This window comes from Poecilia reticulata, linkage group LG10, assembly GCF_000633615.1.
Source record: "Poecilia reticulata strain Guanapo linkage group LG10, Guppy_female_1.0+MT, whole genome shotgun sequence".
Classification (NCBI taxonomy): domain Eukaryota; kingdom Metazoa; phylum Chordata; class Actinopteri; order Cyprinodontiformes; family Poeciliidae; genus Poecilia; species Poecilia reticulata.
In genome coordinates, this window is record NC_024340.1 from 10,230,059 (window position 1) to 10,250,908 (window position 20,850).

Consider the following 20,850-nt stretch of genomic DNA (forward strand, 5'->3'; position numbering starts at 1 on the left):
ACTCCCTCAGCTGAATGAGAATTCATGGATAAGAGGAACGTCAGCCAGAGACTGAGAGGGGGAGCTTGGCTTGTGCTCTGATTATTCTTGTTCTTCAGCATGAATACAAATGGTCAAATTTTTCATCAGTAATGCATGAAGTAAAATTATTAGGGACTGCGAYGGCGCTATTAAAAGAACAGCTACTCGTGAGAGCAAAAATTGGTGAGAGCACGCGCAGCGAGAAGAAAAATAAGTATGGAAGACATATTTTTTTCTCTACAAGTATATTTGTAATTGGCTTTCGACAAAGGAAGGACGGCAGATATTGGTAATAATAACCCAACGAAATCAAAACACATGAGTTTATGGATTATATGTAACAAACTGAAGAGGCAAAAATGTCAACCAGCCTTAAATTGCTTAAAAAGCAATTTTTTTGGTGATGACAATTTCAGGTCTTCTCCATTCTTGAGAAAGTACCTACTTTAATTGTTTAGGTGAGATTTTCAACCAGTTGGTTATCTTCAAATCTTGAAGGTTTTTCTCTGATCTTCATTGATTGCCACAAGTTTTCTAATATATTGATGACCTAGCTTTGTTTTCTAAGTTTGAAACCAGCATAAATTATCTTGGCTGTGTGTTCAGGATGAATGAATGAATGAATGAATGAATGAACATACTTTATTAATCCCCATAGGGGGAATTCCTATGAGATTTCAGCTATTCTTTGGATTTTAATGGCAATTTTGTACCTATTGCCCAAATAATAGGTACAAAATAGAAAAGTATGTCAAAACAGAAAGGCATGTCCTGTCGTACCTTTTCAGGCATATAAAATTTTAGCTTTATAAAACAAGTTAAATGTTTACTGTCACTCACTTCATAAAATGAAACTGTTCTATGAATTCATTACACACAGATTGAAATATTYCAAGCCAATTTATTTCTTGTAGATTTAATGGGTCTGGTTTGCAGATGACAAAAGCCCAAGATTTATCTTAGGTCGMCTGAAGGTACATAAGTTCGATTTTTTTATTTGATTTTATTTTTTAAAACAGCAATGTCAGGTTTCTAAAAAAAAAAAAACCTGTCTGAGTGCATCGCAATAAACATCCATTTCAAAATATGTGTTTGTGTCTATCTATTCAATAGCTGGGCCTGATGAATTGCTGCACCAGTATGGCGGGCACAGAGGCTATCAGCCTGTGGTTCTGTTGAGGTGTAATGGAAACCCAGGTTGCTTTATAAGTGGCCTTCAGGTCATCTGCATTGCTGSATCGGGCTGGATCTCTTATCTTCTTCTTCTTGACAGTACCCCATAGATTTTCTATAGATGGGTTTTTTTTACAAAGTGTGGGGAAATGTACCCCGCTCTCAGAGGGCAACTAGACTCCCCACCACCCCACACTGACTACATTACAGCTACTATTACTGTAAGCTTTATTCTGTCACAATGCTCATTGTTGCATTTGTTTAACCGATGTTGTGGGGYTTTACCTGCTTTAGCTACGTGACGCTTCAGTCGCCTTGTCATTTGCAGKGCCTCAAGAATCAGCTACTTTCTTCTGGGACCACATTTCATACAGCCTCTTGTCATGAAACGCAAACTTCACTTACTTGAAAACATRACTTTGGCCAACAGTTCAGTTCTTTTTCTGCTTTGCCCAGATGAGATCCTTCTGACATTGTGTCTGGTTCGTGAGTGGCTTGACAACATTTGCAGCCCTTGTCAAGGTCTCAAATTTAGCAGAAATAAAAACTTGGACTAARTCACCGTGTGTAATGAACCAATAAGTGTCATTYGTTTTCTGGAATAAATGACAAAGGACTAATATGCAAAACTTCTGAGCTGTAAAGTGTAGCTTAATTTTTAGGCTAATTTGTTTTAACATCTTTGTATGTGTGAACTACTTAGGATTTTCTCAATAGCACCAAGTGGCAGAATCAGTGAACCTCTTCACAAATATGTTAACAGAGACAAATGGCAGCATTTTACATATTTTTCCCCATTAAACAGAAACAACAGTTTGGTTTGTACAGTTGTGCAGAGTGACTTTTTTTTATTATTATTATTATCACAGTAAAATAAAGTAGAAATAGAAGGTTATCGTACCTTATACAACACAATCACCAGAAAACTAACAAATCTTACGGATAATTTTAGGAAGTCATGGCCAACTCTGTCACGCATGCATTAGTTGCAGTAAATGCTGCTGGGACTATACCGTGYGTCTTCGRCGATGCTCTGCAAACAGCATTAGACGCGCCCAGTAAAGAATAGACTTGTCACATTTTCAGTGAAGCTAGTCTAGCACAACAGATTGGAGACCAAGCCGCTGTGTATGCATGCACAAACTTGCCAGACAAAGGGATTGGCACTTGTCAGCAATTTTATACGTACAAAGGGGGTTACATACAGACACACGTGAGCCTGCTTGAAGGAGGACAGAGCTGTACATGCATGAGCCGTGTTTATATACACAGAGTCAGGTTGAAAATCAAGACAGTTTGGCTGCAGTTGCAACAGCTTGCCCTGGGCATGAATAAAGAAACACCTGTGTGTGTCAAAGTGGTGCCATGGCAACACTTCCTGATGTGTGATCCAGGCCAGCATGAGGATTTTCTTTTTTTTTGAGAGAGGAGCCTGTTGGCAAGGAGGAAGGAGCTTCTCTACAAACACTTGAACATCGAGAGGAAACTGTCTATTTACAGAATCCGATCTCTCTCTCTGTCCCATGTTCAGTAGAAAATGTTGATGCAAAAAACATTGTAAGAAATAACAAACTTGTTCTTACCAATTCTCAAAGATACGTGAAATAACAGTCAGTTGTCTGCTTCAGTTTGTGTAGAAAATAAAACTTTCAAATTGCCTTAGCAATAACTGAGAAATMCAAACAAATATTACTGCTGGGATTTTAACGTGTTAATTTTGATGAATTAATTAYGCAGATTTTTATGTATTACACATTTTATAAAAGCACTACACATTTCTGTTGTTGAGMTTCTGTGTCTATTCAATAATTTAGCAACTGAAGGATTTTTGAATTGAAAATGCAACAACACAATTAACTCCACTAAATGTTTTAATCCTAATAAACTAGAATTACATAAAGAAATAAACTGTATCTATTAGCTACACAAAAATTGTATTTTTACAGCTAATTTAAACCCCCAAAGCATAAATATTTGATAAAACGGTAACACCTTATTTGAAGGGGGGTGAATARGACTGACATGACACTTTCATAAACATGACATAACTCCTGTCATGAACATGAATAAGCCTTCATGAATATTTATGACTGTTGTCATAAAGCATCATTTGGTAAATTATGACACTTTAATACAAAGTTAACATTATTCAAAATGTCTTTGTTATGACAACTTGACATTAACCAAGAAATCATTACTGATATAAATTTGTTATGATTACTGATTGCGCTTTGAAAATTAGGTAACTTTATGTTATTAAAGGTACATTTTAAACAGTAATGATTTATTTATTTATCCTTCATCTTCTTAAAAAGGCTTTGCTTCACAACCTTCCCAAGGYTGTGGTTATCCTACTTGCTTGAGCATCATTTCCCACACTTTTTYCTTACACTAAACTTTTCAATAATATGCCTGACTGCAGCCCTGTTTGTTAACGGTCAGATTATTTTGTTTTATCTTCATGTCAGTGATTATCACTGTGGAACCCACAACATGGTCATAGCACGTCTTCACAAATTACACTTTGATCAGATTTTCTGAAAGTAATTTTTTTGAGTAACCTATACTAAATCAAATTATTTAAAAAAWATATATATTGCTTGACATACTTCACCACGTGTGTCATCAGTCAATATGAATTAATTTTTCCTAATTAACTTCCAAATCAACTTTTTGATATTCCAATTTACACAGATGCAAGTGAAGTGAAAATCCAGAGTGTCATTATTATTGAAACTGAGTGCAAATCAAAGGCTTTGTGATGATACAAAACATCAGGCTTTCATCACCTGCCCTACAGTGGCAACATAAGAGAAGGGCCGGGCTACATCAAGGGTTTTGATTTAGATTCAGAGACTTAAGCTGTTTCTGTTGCAGCACAAGAGCTGTCTCTCATTCTAATCTCAGCAGCGATCCACCCTGAGCCAGGAATATCCCAAGATAAATATGGAAAGAGAACAATGCGATTGCTGAGCAGCAACTTCCCATTTTCTACACCTCTCATCTCTAATCCTCTTCAGCATCGCTCCTGAACCGCCGCTCCTCATCTGAATGAGCAAGCAGACCTGAGGAACAGTCTGATATTACGCTGCTGTGTCTCTTTCCTTTGCTATTATCACCATCAACACAGTTTCTGCCCACACTTTAACAAAGGGGTTTAACTGCTAACCCTGCCCCTTTAATATCAGCTGCTTCACTCGCTGCATAAGATATTAGCATGAGTCAACCTAGGGTTTAGTTATTTTGAAAGATAACTGGATGCTATCAATCTCTAAAGTCAAAAAACTCTCCTGATCTGAATATAGATCCTTGGGAACTAGAGCCATCACATTCACTCACATGCAATCTTTGTGAAAATGTTGCTCGGCAGATGATGATGATGACGATGATGACGATGAGACACGGGTGCCTGATGAGTGCATTTGCAATACAAGAAATCCACAGAGGATTATAAAACAGTGAGATTTTGTTTTCAAAAGAAACCATGCACCGTCTTTGTTCACCGTGGAAAATACCTTCGTCTTCGTCACCGTCGTTTTCCGACAAATCTTCGCCCTGTTTTTTTGCATGGGCCCCTGTTGTTGAAGCGGGGAGAGAAACATAGAGACGTACAAAGAAATTCAAAATAGCATGTTTGGCAAAAAAAAAAAAAAAGGACAAATGGGGGGNATTTTATTGAGAGCACCATTTAAAAATGCATAGGAAGAGAACAATGTTCATTTAAACACAATCCAAAAGCACACGTTCAATTTTCTGCACGAGGCACATAGCTATGACAGAAACATAAATCATTCATTTTGGATACAAATTTAATGGGCTTACAGTGAGTCATATAAGAACACAGCTTTTAAAATTTTATTTATACAAAACTAACCTGTTAATGCAGCATATTCAACTCAGAGTCACACAACACTGACATTTTCAGAAAATAAAGTTTCAAAGTGATCGGTGGAGGGAAGTCAAGATACTGTGTTTGAGCAGCTAAACATTCATTCTGACATTTTAGTTGGTCTTTGGAGGATTTTCAAATGAGTTTAGATTTCATGGAGATTGGATGCTGACTGGTTGAAAACCACTGCTAATAAGGAGTAACACTGATTTTCTTTTGTTTTGTTTGATCATCAAGAGGCGTGTTGGAGGTTGGCATATTTATATACAAGTATTTATGTAGGATAAGGTCGGACATTGGTTTAAAACACAAGCAAATGTCTGATTGTGCAAATGTCTTTTAGATTTTGAGGGATTTATGTTAAGCTTTTTTTAATATTTAATTGGACCAACATGTTTCCTCTGACAATATTTTGGAACGGCTAGAATCTGTTAAGAAGGTTAAAGGTCAGTTTTAGGGTGATGGCAAGGAGGTCTTCTGATCTCAAAGTCTTGGGCTCATCGTCAACGTTAAATCATCAAAACACCAATGGAAACATAAAAAAGCTGATCAACAATTACAATGACTTAAATACCATAATGCCAATACAGACTTCTCCATTTTTATTATTAAGAAGTGGAAAAATATATTTAACATTTCATTTCTCATGTGCACTTTTATTCATCTGAAAAATGATACTCCTTTTATGTCGTCTTATTGGATTTTGAGAAATGTTGCTCTTTCTCTCTCTCTTTTTAGAAACAAACTCCTTGGTTGAATGAAAGCAATTCACAGGGGTTTGAAGAATTTGGTGGCTTAGTTGTAGATCTGAAATGAAAAGGGATGATCTGTTCATTGATGTGTATTGTGGTCGTATAGTGCTACAATGTTTCTTTCTGTTTTTTAAAAGGAAACATTGGTCAAACAAGTGATGAACTTTTTTTTCCCCCCTCGGCTTTGACTATTCACAGGATTTACAAATAACCTTTGAAGACGTCCTGCACTGTCACCCAACAGGCCATCGGGAACATTTCTTTTAGGCCGATTCGATTGCAGGGAGAGGTTAACTCCTCACAAATGCAACCAGACGCCATCAGATTGGTATCTATGAAGAAAAGATAAACCCTTCAGGCAGAGTAATGTTTTCAGTCATTTTCTGAGTTGTTCTCTTGGTTGGTGGTAAGGATGCAACAAGTCGTGCTTGTTACCGTCTGAGGATGCGACTGATCTCTTTGTCTTGGATGCAATGTCAAAGGTGCATTCATTTAATCACTGCGATGGGGTAAGTTTTAAGATGAGCAACATTGATTTAACGTGTCACCAGCCATTATGAAGTGATGTTATGAATTTTGTCCTTGTGTTGCAATAATGAAAAATCTACCCTTTGAGTCTTTTTTCACTCCTCATTTACAGCTGGTAATGATTGTTGCCCAACACCAGCAGCCAAAAGGCTTTAGAATATCAATACCAGTTAGTAAGTTGACTGACTATCAATCCATCTATGCAACAGTCTCTCATCTCCTGACAGGAATATAAAGAAATGTTATTTTTGGAGATGACCTTTTATCCAACACCCTGTCAGTTTACATTTTCCACTTGAACAGCGCTTAATACAGTAGATCACAATGCTGTCGGTGACTTTGAACTTGTTCTCCGACGCATTCTCGACAACAGCAAAAAGTCTGAATCAACATCAAATCTTACAGGCGTATAGACTAAAAAGAAAAAGAAAAAAAAGAGCTAATCCTCTCATTATTAAAAGATGCCTACATGGAATAATATTTTAATAACAGAGTTGGGTTTGACCCTTTGCTGCAGCTTAAGTCGCCGCTGCTAATATCAATTAAAAGATAATTGAAAAGAGTTTTCTCTTGGAAAACTCTAGTTGCTCTCAGTGTTTGAAAACATTTCCTCCGCTGCCGTTGAAATTAATTTAATAGCTTGAGGAGTCATAATCATTGGGGATGATGCCATTAACCACAAAAAGGCTGTCCAGTGGTATAATTTCAGTGACAATGACATGTTTTCTTTCCTTGTATGCATGCTCTGCATTCACAGACTTGTTCTGTAAATCTGCCTCATTTTATTTTATCCACTGTAAATCTTGCATGTGTCACGCACCATGTGTGTGTTTTATGCACCTTATGTGCCGCATGTTGGTTAAAGCTTCATCTTTACAAGTGTATGAATCCACGTTTTCACTCCTGAGTGTCATCTTATATCCTCAGTCGTCTTCTACGTTCTGACATGACACTGTAGGTAAAATATGCTATAATGCATAATGTAAAAGGCTGGGGTGTCATGACATTTACTCACTTACATTTATTCTCTGAAGTAAAGGAACATTYTTTCTTTGATTCCATGGCAACAGCAGTGACCTTGTTAAGTGTGCTCATCAGTTTTGCATTACCATAAATAATGCAATTTAAAGAATATCAGATGTGATACGAGCGACAGCTGAAACGCCCAGTGTTTGACCGTCACACCGAGGTTTAAATGCATCCCCCCTTTGTTAGTGATAAGAGTTAAAATGACTGCAGAGGATTTATGTTTCTGTGAGGCAGAGGGTTTAGGCGAAGGATAAAATCTTGTCAAACTGAAATAGCGGGACCAAACATCRTAGTTATAGGATTCATTAATACGGAAGTAATAACAATCTTTTTCTTCTTTTTAGTAATCAATACATTTCTTTTTGTTGCTTCCAAAAATAGCAGCCAACCTAGTTTTGTGCTTGTTTTAAAATATATGATGAGCTCATTCCAGTTACAGCTTTATTATATAAATCGAAACAGGTAGAGAAACAATCGATTTATTTTATGTGTGTGGGTGGAAGGGTCACCCGCCAGATAACACACTTAAAACTTTATTTTAAAGAAATAATTCAAAAATGTAAATAAATGCATACATAAGTAAATATTCAGTAACATTTGACATTTTTTAAGTTTAAATTTGTTTGAATTTCAATAGCTTCATGACTTTCGACACACTGGATCTCCTAAAATAATTGTTCTTTTCCAATGCAACTCTGCTGAAACACACGTCATCTCTAAGACCAAACTTAACATTAYTTCACAAGTGTTGACCAATAATTTGTGTAAAAAATGTTAGCATTTTATGCCTGACACTAATGGTAGAAATCACAAATTTTGCATAAAGCCTTTTTTTTWAAATGTCTGACATGAAATAAATTGTTTCTACTTCAAGCCAGTTGGATTTCTTTAAAATGTATTTCTTCTTGCTAAATGTCAGAATAAAAAGTGGTAGATTTCTCTAGAAGAAGAAAAAAAAYATCTTTAGAAGTTTACATAAAATATTTGGTGTGACGGTGCAGTGTTTTTAACATTATCTGTTGCACAAGGTAAAACAAGACGTATTTCTGGAGGGCCACGGTGAACGAAGAGGCTTCAAATCGGTGCTAATATGTTAAAGTGGATGTTCTAAATTTTGCCTGACTAAATTGCACGGAGGTGGTGAATCAATCAGGAACAACTTTGCTGTGCATGAATTAAATCCCTCAGAGCTCTTAGATATCATGTCTCTCACTGTGCGTTTCATTCGATTTCCTCTAAAAAAAAAAAACAAACCAAAAAAAAACTACTAGTTTCATTTTACAGACGACTGAGAAGAAGAGGATTAAATAGCATTTGAAGGCCTGKCTGTTTTGAGCTTCAGTTATTAATTTTTCTGTATAATAGTTTTTCTTTTGTTTTGTTTTGTTGTTTTTTTTTACCAGTTTTTTAACCTTACTGCTTGGCATTACAAATTGCACTTTTATTTTTTCCTTTTGTGAAACAATGTTCCATTAACAGCATTTTATCTATAACATTATGTCGTTTTCACCGGAACTCATTAAAAGAAGCGTAATCATGCAAATAGATTCAATTATTGCTGCGAGTCTTGTGCTACTGACATGGCTAAACAATGGGTTTATTGAGCGGTAGAGTTTCAGACAAGCATAGATTAGATGGCAGGTGTTGACAGGGAAGCTCTGTCACTTTGAATCTTGCAGTCTCTGAGCCTGAGCGTGTACGTGAGCATCCTAAACTGAAAGCGAAAACATGTGACTTCTGTATACGAGTCAAGCAAAGCGGGGCGAGCCAATATTTGACCTTGACGCTTTTAAAACGACTGCAACAGTTTTAAAAAAATAGAATAAATAACGAGGAGAGGAGCTTGTGCACAGACAGCCTGAGGGAGTCAACATTTGCATTGTATAAAAAGTAGGTAGCACCTTGAATAACATCAATTGTTTTGTGTTCCTTTGACAGGATTAATAGAAAGCTGTCACACTTATCTGATCAGGAGAAAAAGACGCCACAGTAGACGGGCCTGCTGGCCRCATAAAAGGTATTGAAATGCAACATTTCAGCAGGATGAAATCTCACACGGAAAGCATTGTAGTAATTGGCTAAAGAGGTTTACGCGAACGGACCAAGGCATGCGCGCACACGAACCGGCACACTCAAACACAGAAATACGTACAGAGAGTGCCCTCAGACTCCAGAGACTTCTGGACTGAATCCACAATTCACTCAATACGTCGCGGAAGGGCTGAATGTTAACTGCCTTTCCTTTTACTGCAAAAAGGTTCACTGACAATAGATGGGCCTCGGAGTTAAATATCAGAAAGGTCAGGATGTGGAAAGAGACTTTGTGAAATGCTGCGGCCTTGACAATTCAGAGCAGTTATATTCAGTCTCTAATCCTCAGGTGGCCACTTCTCTCTCCGCCTAGATTTGTTTCTCGCATTTAGTGTCTCGCTCTTCTCCTTCCCTCTCTGTGTGGCTGCCTTTCCAGTCTGTCTGTCCTTCTCCGTCTCGCGCAATCTGTCTGCCGGTGCAGAGGTTAAGGAACAGCTTGGGAAGGACACATGAGAGAGAATGATGGAGAATGCAGCTAAAAGGTTAAGGATGCTATAATCCTGCGGTAAAGGACAGCCAAAACTCACACTGCGCCACAGTTGATCCCAGCATAAAAGAAAAGAAAATTCCTAATATGTGTAAAGAATGCAACAGGAAACRAGCCGAACAATTGTCAAAGGCAGACGCATGAAAGGTTGCACACATACAAGGTTKAATTTTTAGTAAGGCGTGATTTGAAAATATGCAAGGGTCTTGCTAAGAAAATGTTTAMTGTGGAAAAAATAAAGTTCTGATGAGATCTTAAAGATGTATGCAATGCATTGTTTCAGAAATAGGGCTTATGTACTTTTACATATTCTTTTGAAAAAAGAAATATTTCTGATTGACAGCCTGGGCAATCATGGTGAGGAATTTAAAGTCACCATAACCCCAAGTAATTTAKTGCTGAAATCTGCGACTTTTCCATCAAACGGAGGAAATGGTTTTTAGTGCCTTTTAACAACGAGCAAGAGAMWATTTTCCTCTCATATTTTTTTTGTTTTGCTTCCCAATGCCAGTAGCTAACTGAAATAAAATTTCTGTGAAAGCACTTTCATAGTGTTTACATGGAATAAGAGAAATTTAACTTTTCAGACACAAAGTATTTCCCGCAGAAGAAAATCTAATTATGCTCAGGAAAGCAATGGATCGCCAGCCGTCACTCTTGAATAAAACGCTGCTAGCTGCACTTGCKAGCCTCAGTCGTCAAGCTAGGAGCGAAAACGTTTCTGTCATAATTCCTACAAGTTTTGAGTCCTCCAAATGGTTATCCAGAGGATGCTTTGGAATGACTGGAGTTTCTCTGACTGTGTGTTTTATACATTATGATAGCACCTCCCCTCCCCTGCATGTGGACACGCTCTGATAATCAGCTGGCTAAAAGAAAGTCCGATTTTCCTTGTCTCACAAGAAAGACAAAATTGTGTTCTTAAGAAAATGTTTTGGTCACAAAACACAGACAGTCACGGTGTAGAAACTTACTTGGCAATTCTATGATTTGAATATCTACTGAGCAGCAGATTTCAAGCTGACCAGAAAACTGTTAACCAATTTTTATCAGCTGTTTGTACTTGTCTTACCCTAAATTTTTACAGTTTTTATAGATTTTTGCTTAAGTCTTTATTACAAAGCCAACATAACAATGAATAAATGTAATTATAGATTATGATATCAAAACTCGTTTTTTAGCTGCAATTAAAGATAATTGTTTATCGGTTTAGAATAAAAGCAATAAGATCATGTTGCATATTTTGGTTGCAAAGATTATCTAAATGCCATTAAGCTGCTGTATTTTTACATATAATCGTCTCATATTATGTCCATCTCTTACMAACACGATTATTAAGAAGTCACTCTCAGTGATATGTTCCAGTGTTTCCCTCTCTGAACGAGCTGTAGGACTTCTCGGGCTGCTTGTGCTGTTCCTTTAACACTTGGGGAAAAACAAAAAGAAAACCAGACTGACAGGGCTGACTGGAAGCTGGACAGCAGCAGCAGCAGCAGGAGGTCCTCAAAAAGGCTGAACAGGAACTTCCTGCTGTGGTCACATCTTGCATCTTAAGTGAATACTATTGGATTTGCTATTTTATAAATCAGTTTTCCTTCTGTGGTGCTAAATGGTCAAAAATAACAATTTCATGTGCTCAGAGGAAGAAAAGTCTATAAAGATAATGTTGTTTGTGTTGATTTTATGGTGAATCTGCTTTGCTGTCAAGTCAGAGAAGCTGTTTTTCTTTTTGTTCCTGCTTTCTTGGAAAGTTTTTAGCCCCTGTCTGCTTGGCGTACAGATTTCCTCGGCAGGACTCRGGGAGTGGCCCATCYTTCCCTGAGGCGAGTCTGAGTCGGCCAACCAATGGGATTAGCATGGTGTGTTACTGTTTGCCATGGCCCTCGTGCAGTCTAACYGGGACTGGGGGCTCCTCTGTACATTTCCCAGCTCTCTAACAACTGGAGGTCATGGGGAAAGTGGAAAGAATGTCCAGTGTTTCTGCTGGGGTAGTTAATCTACAGGTTTGGCAGCTGGCTGGACCATTCAGCACTGGCATGGAGCTGCATAAAAAACATGGCAGCTTGCAGCCTATGAGGGAGCTGCATGGGAATGATAGCTGGACGCTCCGAGTCGAGCCAAAACCTAAAACAAGATTTTATGTTTCAAAATAGACCCGTGATACGGGATAAATTTAGAAATGAGGAAGGTTGATCTTAGAGTAWCATCCAAAATACAGTGCAGCTCAGAGAATAAGTGACTTTGTAGAAGATTTTCCAAGCTAACGACAAAAACTAAGATGAGTCTAGAGTTTAAAAATKATGCACTGTTTGYACACTGTATGCACCCAGAACACAATGCCCTGATTGTATGTGATTTTCAATATYACCTCTAAGTGGAGGTCTCATCAAAAAGGATGTGTTTGTGGTAATCAGCTTTAAAGTTTGACAAACAATTTAACAGACAACTGTAAATCTTTCACAGATAAAGACGGTGCAACTCTGGGTTTTTCCTCTCCTCGGACAAAAATATTGGCCCATCTSAAACATATCTGGCACCCTCAGCCGAATAGTGCTTAGCTGTGTCCCTGCACATCATTACCCGCCCTCCTCACTCCATTCACTCTAAACTCAGGGTAGRAAAAATGACTGAGTGATCTGACCAAGGCTCCAGCGTCCCCACAGCTCTGTCACTGCTCTCTGCTCGGAGCACTTAGTGTAAGGCCCCTTCAAAGGGACAGAGTGGGGTGGGGGGGGCAGTGGCGCTGATGCTGCACATTAGATCACCTGACTTCAGGCGCTGCTTCTCAGGACATCTGTTTAGGTGATGCGGTGCTGGCCTTGTAAAAGACAGAAAATAGTATCTGTGTGAATGACATGTTTGGCAGTGTGATCATCAAAATTATTTTTGGACTGAAGAAAAAAATGCTCTCTTTGCGTCAGTTATATGGAAATCAGTTGCAAAAAGTTTTGAGTAACAGTCAGCTCCACTGGTATGAAACTATTTTTTTTTTTTTGCTTTAAGTATTGTATTATAAATATACATCTTTTTTTTTGTTACTGAGCCCATCTTTGATCTTTTTCAGGGTTTCCTTCGGGGTAATGGGTGACAATAAGCCTAATCTTTAATATCCAAGAATCCAAGGGCTTTCTAGGAGGAAATAAAAAAAGCTCAGCAGGGTTTTGGGGTTGATCATAAGAATAATCATTTAAAATATGTATCTCACTACTGAACATGCACAGCGTGTATGACTCTGAYTCATTAAGCAGGTTAACACCGAATGCTTTGCAAATAAAACCCGTCTTCAGATCGGTGGCAAATTAATGGGAAGTCTAAGTCTTGACAACAACATACTGCTGGCTCTGCTAGAGCTTGCAATAGTATTCAAGGGTCTTGAATGTTTTCACATKTTTTCTCACGTGAACGTAAATTATCAGCTGGATTCAGGTTTGGACTTTGACTAGGCCACACTAGCATACAAATATGCTGTTCTCCAAACACATACAGTATAGTCTAAAAGGTTGGATTTTTGGTCTCACCTGACTAGAACAAATTGTGGCTTAGCACCAACAGCTACATATTCTTGGCCATTTTCCAATAAGGCATTTGAAACTTATTCATGATCAAAATATTGAAATTGTGTTTGTTTGTTTTTTTACTTCACAATTAGGTGCTAATTGCTGTAACATTGTAAAAAACATTCAAAGGGTTTGAACACTTTTCCAAGGTAATGTAATAGAGCGATCACCTTGTACTCTTTTATTGAGGATCTCTGTGCTAACGCCTCACTCAGGGAATAAGGTTCCACTAACGGTTTTATAAACACCAGTAAAAACGAAATCACTACTCTTAGACTCGTTGAACATTGCGGTTTTGTAAAACATACCTCAAAACGGCATCGCTGTAGTTAAGGGCACATGATTTTTACAGATAAGAAGTGACAGAGTCATTAACCAATTAAGACTTTGCTGCACAGACTTGTGGCYGTCGCGACAACTTGAATTGAGATCCGAACTTCGTCATGACAGACGTTCTTCACCGTTCAGGAGACAACATTCTTCACATAGCAGTGGACAGACCAACTTTGCAGGAAGGATCTCCCTCGTTTAAAAATTTGTACCAGGAGTTTTCGACTAGAATAAGATCTGGATAAGATCTTCATAACCTTGGCTAATACAATCATATAGTTTCTTTACGTTATTATATTTTCTTGTACATTTATTTGCAGCTTCATGTGAACTTCCCATATCGATGACTAATCTTCCTTTTCATTTACCTTCTTTGAGGTGTTTTAAAATACTTTTGTGCGTTTCAGACTACACCCGATTTCTCATGCTATTCAGAGACTCTACTTTCCTTCGCATCATTAGACCATTGCTTGTATTTCCTTTAGAAATTCAAATTAGATGTTGGTTCTAGATTTTTCATCAGCTGTGTTTTTCACAACTTGTCCTCCTCTTGTATTGAAAGAAGATACATGTCTTTGCCTTTTTTTTYCCACAAAACCGAAATGTTCAAACGTAAATTAAATCGATTCGTCTTAGATGTGTGAAATTAAAACAACTGATTTCACACATCTATGAAAGTCCTGCAAGAGTAGTGTTTACATTTTTTTTTTTGGCAGAGCCTGAAATTTCACTCACATTGAGCATYTTTTGGAATCAGTAAGTTTCCCAGTCTCTCCTCTAATAAAACACAGAATGAAGGAACATCTTGGAAAAACTCAGATTCCACTTTTTCTATAAAGTCCAATAGATCTTTAAATTTTCACAAAGATCAAAAGCTTGCATTTTTGATATATAAGGGTTAAGCACCTGAAACACATTATGCTATTATTTATCTTAATTTGTCACCTCTATGTATTTGCAAACACACTCTCACATGCAAAATTTCCACATTAAATAGAATTACAACAAATTTGCCACAGGCCAAAAAAAATTAGCTTTTCTTATGAAAAATACAATAATATTACAAACTTAGATTGTCATCAGCAAAAAAAAAAAATCTATGGAGTTAATAACATACCAAAATAGTGACATAGAAAACTTTTGATAAACCACTTTCTCATTACCATACACATGAAAGATAATTGAAAATTTCTAACTGGAAGGGAAATATTAAATAGATATTTCTGCGTATATTCCACATCTGGGACTAATTCAGAAGCAGGAGCGCCTGAAGGGCCAGTCTGTCTCTGACAAAATTGGTTTACCAAAGCAGAATGAAGGAATGAAGTGGGCACCGTGAGGGCAGTAGCTGCCTTCTGCCTCTGTGGAAATCAGAGGCAAAGGTCTCCCAGTTGAAAGTGAATCTTTGCAATGGCACAAAATACGCCGAGGATCTTAATGTAAAGCATACATGTTGCCTTCAGGCACTGGCAGAAAATTATCCCTCTGCGGTTACTAGCAGTGATAACTTAAGCTATTACTAATGAAAAAAAAAGGGCTGTTTCTCTGTGGCTGTGTGGAAGAAACCGTCTTATGCATAGATTAATGTTCCGATTGCGCCGAGAAAGAATTTTGAACGTTAGTTCATATTAGCTCAATGTTTAAGGCTCCGATTCTTCCAGTTGAAATATTTGACAAACGACCCATGACTCAAACCCAGCACTTGTGCTTCTGAATTAACAACAGCTGCATTTCACCTAGAGGGGGAAATCTGAACGTTTTGAAGAGGGGTTCTGTGCAAGAGTTACCAATCATGATAAAGAACAAGCAAGTTTTGTTGCAGTAGTGGCATCAGTCAGATCCAGAAACAGATATCTAATTGATAAAACCAAAAACCCTAAACCAGTGCTAAGATAGTGTGCTGTAAACTTCTACACTTCTTTCATCCAATCGTAACTTAGTTTGCAGAGTTCTTTTCTCCGCCAGAACAGCATTAATGTTACCTAAAAGTTGTGTTGCGAGGCCTCCGGTTGTTTCAGTCTGCTTGTTCAGCCGAGGCAACTGCAAGCCAGTAAAATTGAGGGACTACGACATTTTTCTGGCGTGATAATATCTGTTTCAGCCAGAGCAGACCGAGGAAGAACTGTTGGCTCTAGAGACAGAATGCAGGGGCAGAGCGAAGAGAAAACCAGAACTCCGGCGAAAACACAATCTACCTGCCAGTGCAGATGAAACGACTGTATTCTACTGCCATCACATCCCGACTGCTGTTTCTGCCATGAAGGGAACTTGGCAAGGACATTGACTTCACGGTCTATCCAGCAAGGATGTCAGTTTTACAAAGCCCAGTTTGTAACACAACATCCAGACTTCCTTTGCGTTCCTAGATTCTGGTGTTTTAATAAGCTTCTCGGATTTTTTCGAGGATTAATCCAAAGAAACATCCAACACCAGAGGGGATGGCCCAAAAGTTAGCTTCACAGCTTCACTGGCCTTAAATTTGGGAGAAATTTGATTCTCACCTGACGTGATAATCAGGTAGTTTGCTATCAAGTCATTTTGGCCCAGCTTCGCACGATGAGAGTGGCAGAATAAATTACAGCTTTTCATTTGTTTAGTTAGAACACAGTTGCTAAAACATGAATGAAGTATGTTTCAACCTATGTAAACTGATCTTACAATAGTTGATGTGACTCTAAATTTTGTACAGAYTGTTCGAGTAGAAACCTTTGTGCAATTTTTGTACAATTTTTACGACTTTGCACGACTCCCCTCTATTGAACTAAAGCTATAATTGCTGGTAGCTACTTCACAGAACCCCACTGCATAAAAAGTTACATTTTCAAAATAAACTTCCCAAAATGCCATAAATTCAAATGTACACATTCTCAACCCAGTGTTTATTTAGGGACCATATTTCTCAACTCTTGGCTCACATTCACACATCGAGACAAAAGACAAACACAACTTACACACACTGACATACACAAACTGGAATCAAGCACTTACTCAACCCTCACACTTATGTCAAGGTTGGTTTGAGTCACAAGGCCCACATTTTTCCCAATTATCACTTTGATTTTGGAGTTGGTAGATGGTGATAGGAAGCATGAATCACTCTCTTCACTCTTTCATTTCCTTCCCTTTCGTTCCATGTTGCTTTTTTTTTTTTACATACCTCCTTTTCTACATATTTTCTTGTTGGGTTTCCTCGCACATTCCTTGGATATTCTTTTGACTGTAAAATGAATGGAAAAACTACAAAATAACAGAGCGCTCTGGAACAGAACCCAGGTGACATGCAACAGCTGAGACTCGTATTCTCCCTTTTTTTTTTTCCCTCCTCCCACCCTCACTAGACTTTTATATCAACGACAAGAACAACAAAGGTCCTGTTGGAAAAAAAAACGTAACTGGGGTGTTGCTGCAGAAATATTCTGAAATGGTGGAATGAATTTGCTGCACCTTGGGACAAAAGAAGCCCATATTCACATGCACTTCTATTTAAGACCCATTACAGCCACACAGAGGACAGGCTGGTTGAACTTTCTGAAACTTTTCGGCCTTTTTTGGCATTGCCCATTGGATTTACGTAAAATTTTTCTGTATGGCTCTCCTTGAAGTGGTGAGTAATGAATACCGTTTAAAGAGACAATATCCACAATTAATAATGATAAAAATAAAAATGCTTTTTATGCATCCTAATATTTTACTTTTTCTGCTTAATAGGAAGCAAACTGGACAAAGGAAGGAGAGTAAAGGGTCTTACATAGATCAGGCTGATGCCACAGGCTTCTCATGTACCAGACAGAATATTTCACCAACCCTACAGAAGATCATTCACTTATGAGGCAGGCTACTATATAGGTCATATCCCCAGAACAAGTCAAGACAGTGAGGGCAAAAAAAAGGTGCATCGAGTATTTCCAATCCGTCTCTTGGATTAAATTTGCTTTTCTTTCATGTTTAGTCACATTGAGGAGTCATTTAGTTGTCAAAAGAGGAACTTCTAACATTGGCATGGAAGGGGAGAGTTGATGAAAAGACTAAGTGGAAGATCTAATCAAGATGGAAGGCTGAGCTAATGAACACGTACACAGCATGCGCCAGACAACAGGTCATGCTCTGCTAGAAAGGAACAAAAAGGTGACACAGAGTTTCTGAGATAGGACAGAAGGAGTGGGAAGCAGAGACAGAAGAAAAGAGGAGGACAGTTTGGATTTCATACTCGACACACTCACCATCCTCCGTTGGAACATAGATGTTTAGGTAAAGACAGTCTTCGTGCTGATCCTGTATGTATGTGGTAACTATATCCAGGTTAAAGGTGAACCATATTGGCATCATGATCTCTGGCACTGCATTGTGAATATTCTGGGGACAGACGGGGGCGAAGTGGGTGGCGTTTTTGATCCCCGACCAGGAAGAAGGCGGCTCTGGGGGCATGAAGCGCTTCTCTCCCACGGGCGGAGCCGCGTAGGGGACCCCCAGGTATTGGTCGACGGGCCCCAGGATCTCACTCGGTAGGGGCACCCTCACCCCGCGGAGCTTCCCGTACTGCGTGTTCACAGTGGGGTGGTAGTTCTGACCTCGCAGGGCCGCGAAGCACCAGCAGAAGCTTAAAACCCACAAGGACACGCTGAAATTGGTGCAACTGTGGACACCGCGCCAGTTCTGCAAGGGGAAACGATTTCTCCTCGGACAAAGCCACATGATCCCTGTGAGCAAGAGCGAGCGTAGGTGACCAACATACAAGCCGGGGCACGCCCTTCACCAGACACTCAGGCTTGCCGCTAACCCCTGTAATCCAGCCTCCGGAGGGACAGTCATCAGCTGTGATATAGAAGCCCACCAGCTTAGAAATGATGAGAAACAGCCGCAGATATGCAGGTCCTCACTCACTCGCCTCGCAGTGCGCTCGTCAGATCTTCCAGCCGGCGCTGCAAAGGGAAGAGGACAGGAAAATTAGTGCAAGTTCCCTGACAACCTACCATTTTTAGCCAGTCATTATTATTGACTCTGGGAGTCCTTTTCTGTCATGATATTAAACAGTTCACACAAACATGGCATGGCTCTTAGTGCTATCATCAATCCATAATATAATTAAGTGTGGTGCAACCTGCCAGGCTGAGGCCTGAGGACGCTAATAAGACAACTGGTATGGGGAAAGGCATTAACTGTCAGCAGGTAATTACTCTTCAYTTTAAACAAAGCCAATTATATTGCTGTGCATAGTTATACCCTTTGAACTTTTCYATCATCTGTCACCTCACCACGACAAACGTCAATGCATTTCATTGGAGTTTTATGCGATACATTCACAAAAYGAAGAACATATAAGTATAATGGCAATTATGCATGRTTTTTAATTAAACAAAAGAGARAAAAAATACAAATCTGAGAAGTTTTAGCATGCATTACCCTTTTTTACTAAATAGGGGTCAAAAGAAATTTGAGTCATCAACGCCTTGAATTGGGCCTTTAAAAACTCCTGCTCTGTCTGAAACTSTGCATTCAGGAAGTCGTCACAACAGCGCTCTTMTATTGACCCTTCAAAAATGTTTTTGCCAGTGTTTCACTGAGAMGTAGCTCCTATAATGAGCTCAGCAGATCCACAGTTCCACCAGGTGCTTGCTAATGGCTGCTGGCTAGTCTGCAGGACCTGACCGGGASAGTAGCGCGRACGGCTGCTCTGTGATACACAAGCTTGGAAACTGCAGGTCTGAGGAGGAGCTTAGTCCTCAAGGCCGTACTCGGTTACCAGCTGAATAGTTGGAGATAAACGGATTTCTGAAACACACAGGCAAGATTCAAAGTAACATTGAATGTTTTTGTTGAGGAAATAACTTCATAATATGTTGTAAAGCTCAAAAGAGTTGGTTTTATATAATACTGCCCCTCTAACAGGGGCAGTAAATCCTGAAGTGTGAACCAATCACTGAAGACTAATAACATAGTAAAAGTTTAATGTCCTGTTTAATGACACGGAGAATATAATTTCTTCATTTTCCTTTTAATTTTTTGTAGAAAAGAGGATAATGGAAATGACATTTTATCCCTCTGGTTTGCTCTTACAGGTGATCACACTATGGGAAGAACGCAGGATGGGGCATCTAGCTGCAGGCAGCAAGGCTACCTTTGGTGAACGCGTTGTACTGTAAATGCTAATCAACCGTCCCGTGGTGCAAGCTGTGGTGCCAGGACTAACAGATTCCCACACTTGCTGATCAATTTTCAATTTCTGTGGCTTAGGGTCCCCCTCAGACTTGCATGCCTACTGCCGAGTTCACTCTAATAACCACAGAGAAGAAAAGCCAGCATTTAGAAGGGGATATTGCATTCCAAAATGACTGTGTAAATGATTTATAATGTATCAACAGCCGTTGCAGGGCACGCAACCAGTGAGAGAAAAGCAATCCTGACGTCCCTGAAGGTGCTGTTATCGCTGCAGCCGCGCGTTGCCAGATTACCTACTGGTGGCATACACTCTCTCAGCTTTAGATAAAAGAGCCCTCATTTTATTTACAATACATACATATATTTTGTTCGTGCTGTAGATGGTTCCACCTGCTCCGATACCTCTGCAAATGGAATATTTGTCGTGGACAATATGGCTCAGAGAAGCCGACAAAACCAGCACCTGCTATGTTATAATACATGAAAAGCCATCCATATCCAATCTGGGGACTACAAGGCATGAATTGCTGGGGGCAAAGGGCTGACAAAGCCTTCAAAATGCTAGAGAAGTCATACTGACAAAGTGCCTCCCCGGCTCAGTGGGATTCCTGTCGCAGAGCCAAAAAAAAACTTGTAGACTTTACTGTCGTATCCTTGTGTTCAAAGGATTATGCACTAAAGCAACGGAAACATTTAATTCCTGCTTATGTGTCTGTACAATACTTAAATATGAAATAACGCAGAATCCCAGCACTTTTAGGGGACACAGTTCAATATGAAAAGATCTTTGAAAAAAAGAAGCAAAATAACACATAACAAACATATGCAACAGTCCAT

At 38.9% G+C, this 20,850-nt stretch overlaps 1 protein-coding gene across 1 annotated transcript in view; it reads right to left on the reverse strand.

The window, feature by feature from the left end:
- The window catches only part of LOC103471143 (neuroligin-3-like), a 122,656-nt gene extending 103,873 nt beyond the window's left edge, over window positions 1–18,783 (reverse strand). Inside the window, exons 1-3 of the mRNA XM_017307011.1 lie at window positions 18,078–18,783; window positions 17,015–17,074; window positions 4,710–4,769 (exon numbers count right to left, since the gene is read on the reverse strand). Of these exons, the coding sequence (XP_017162500.1) occupies window positions 4,710–4,769; window positions 17,015–17,074; window positions 18,078–18,549 (592 nt within the window). The 5' untranslated portion in view covers window positions 18,550–18,783. The remainder of the gene's footprint in view (window positions 1–4,709; window positions 4,770–17,014; window positions 17,075–18,077) is intronic.
- Window positions 18,784–20,850: the final 2,067 nt, after the last annotated feature.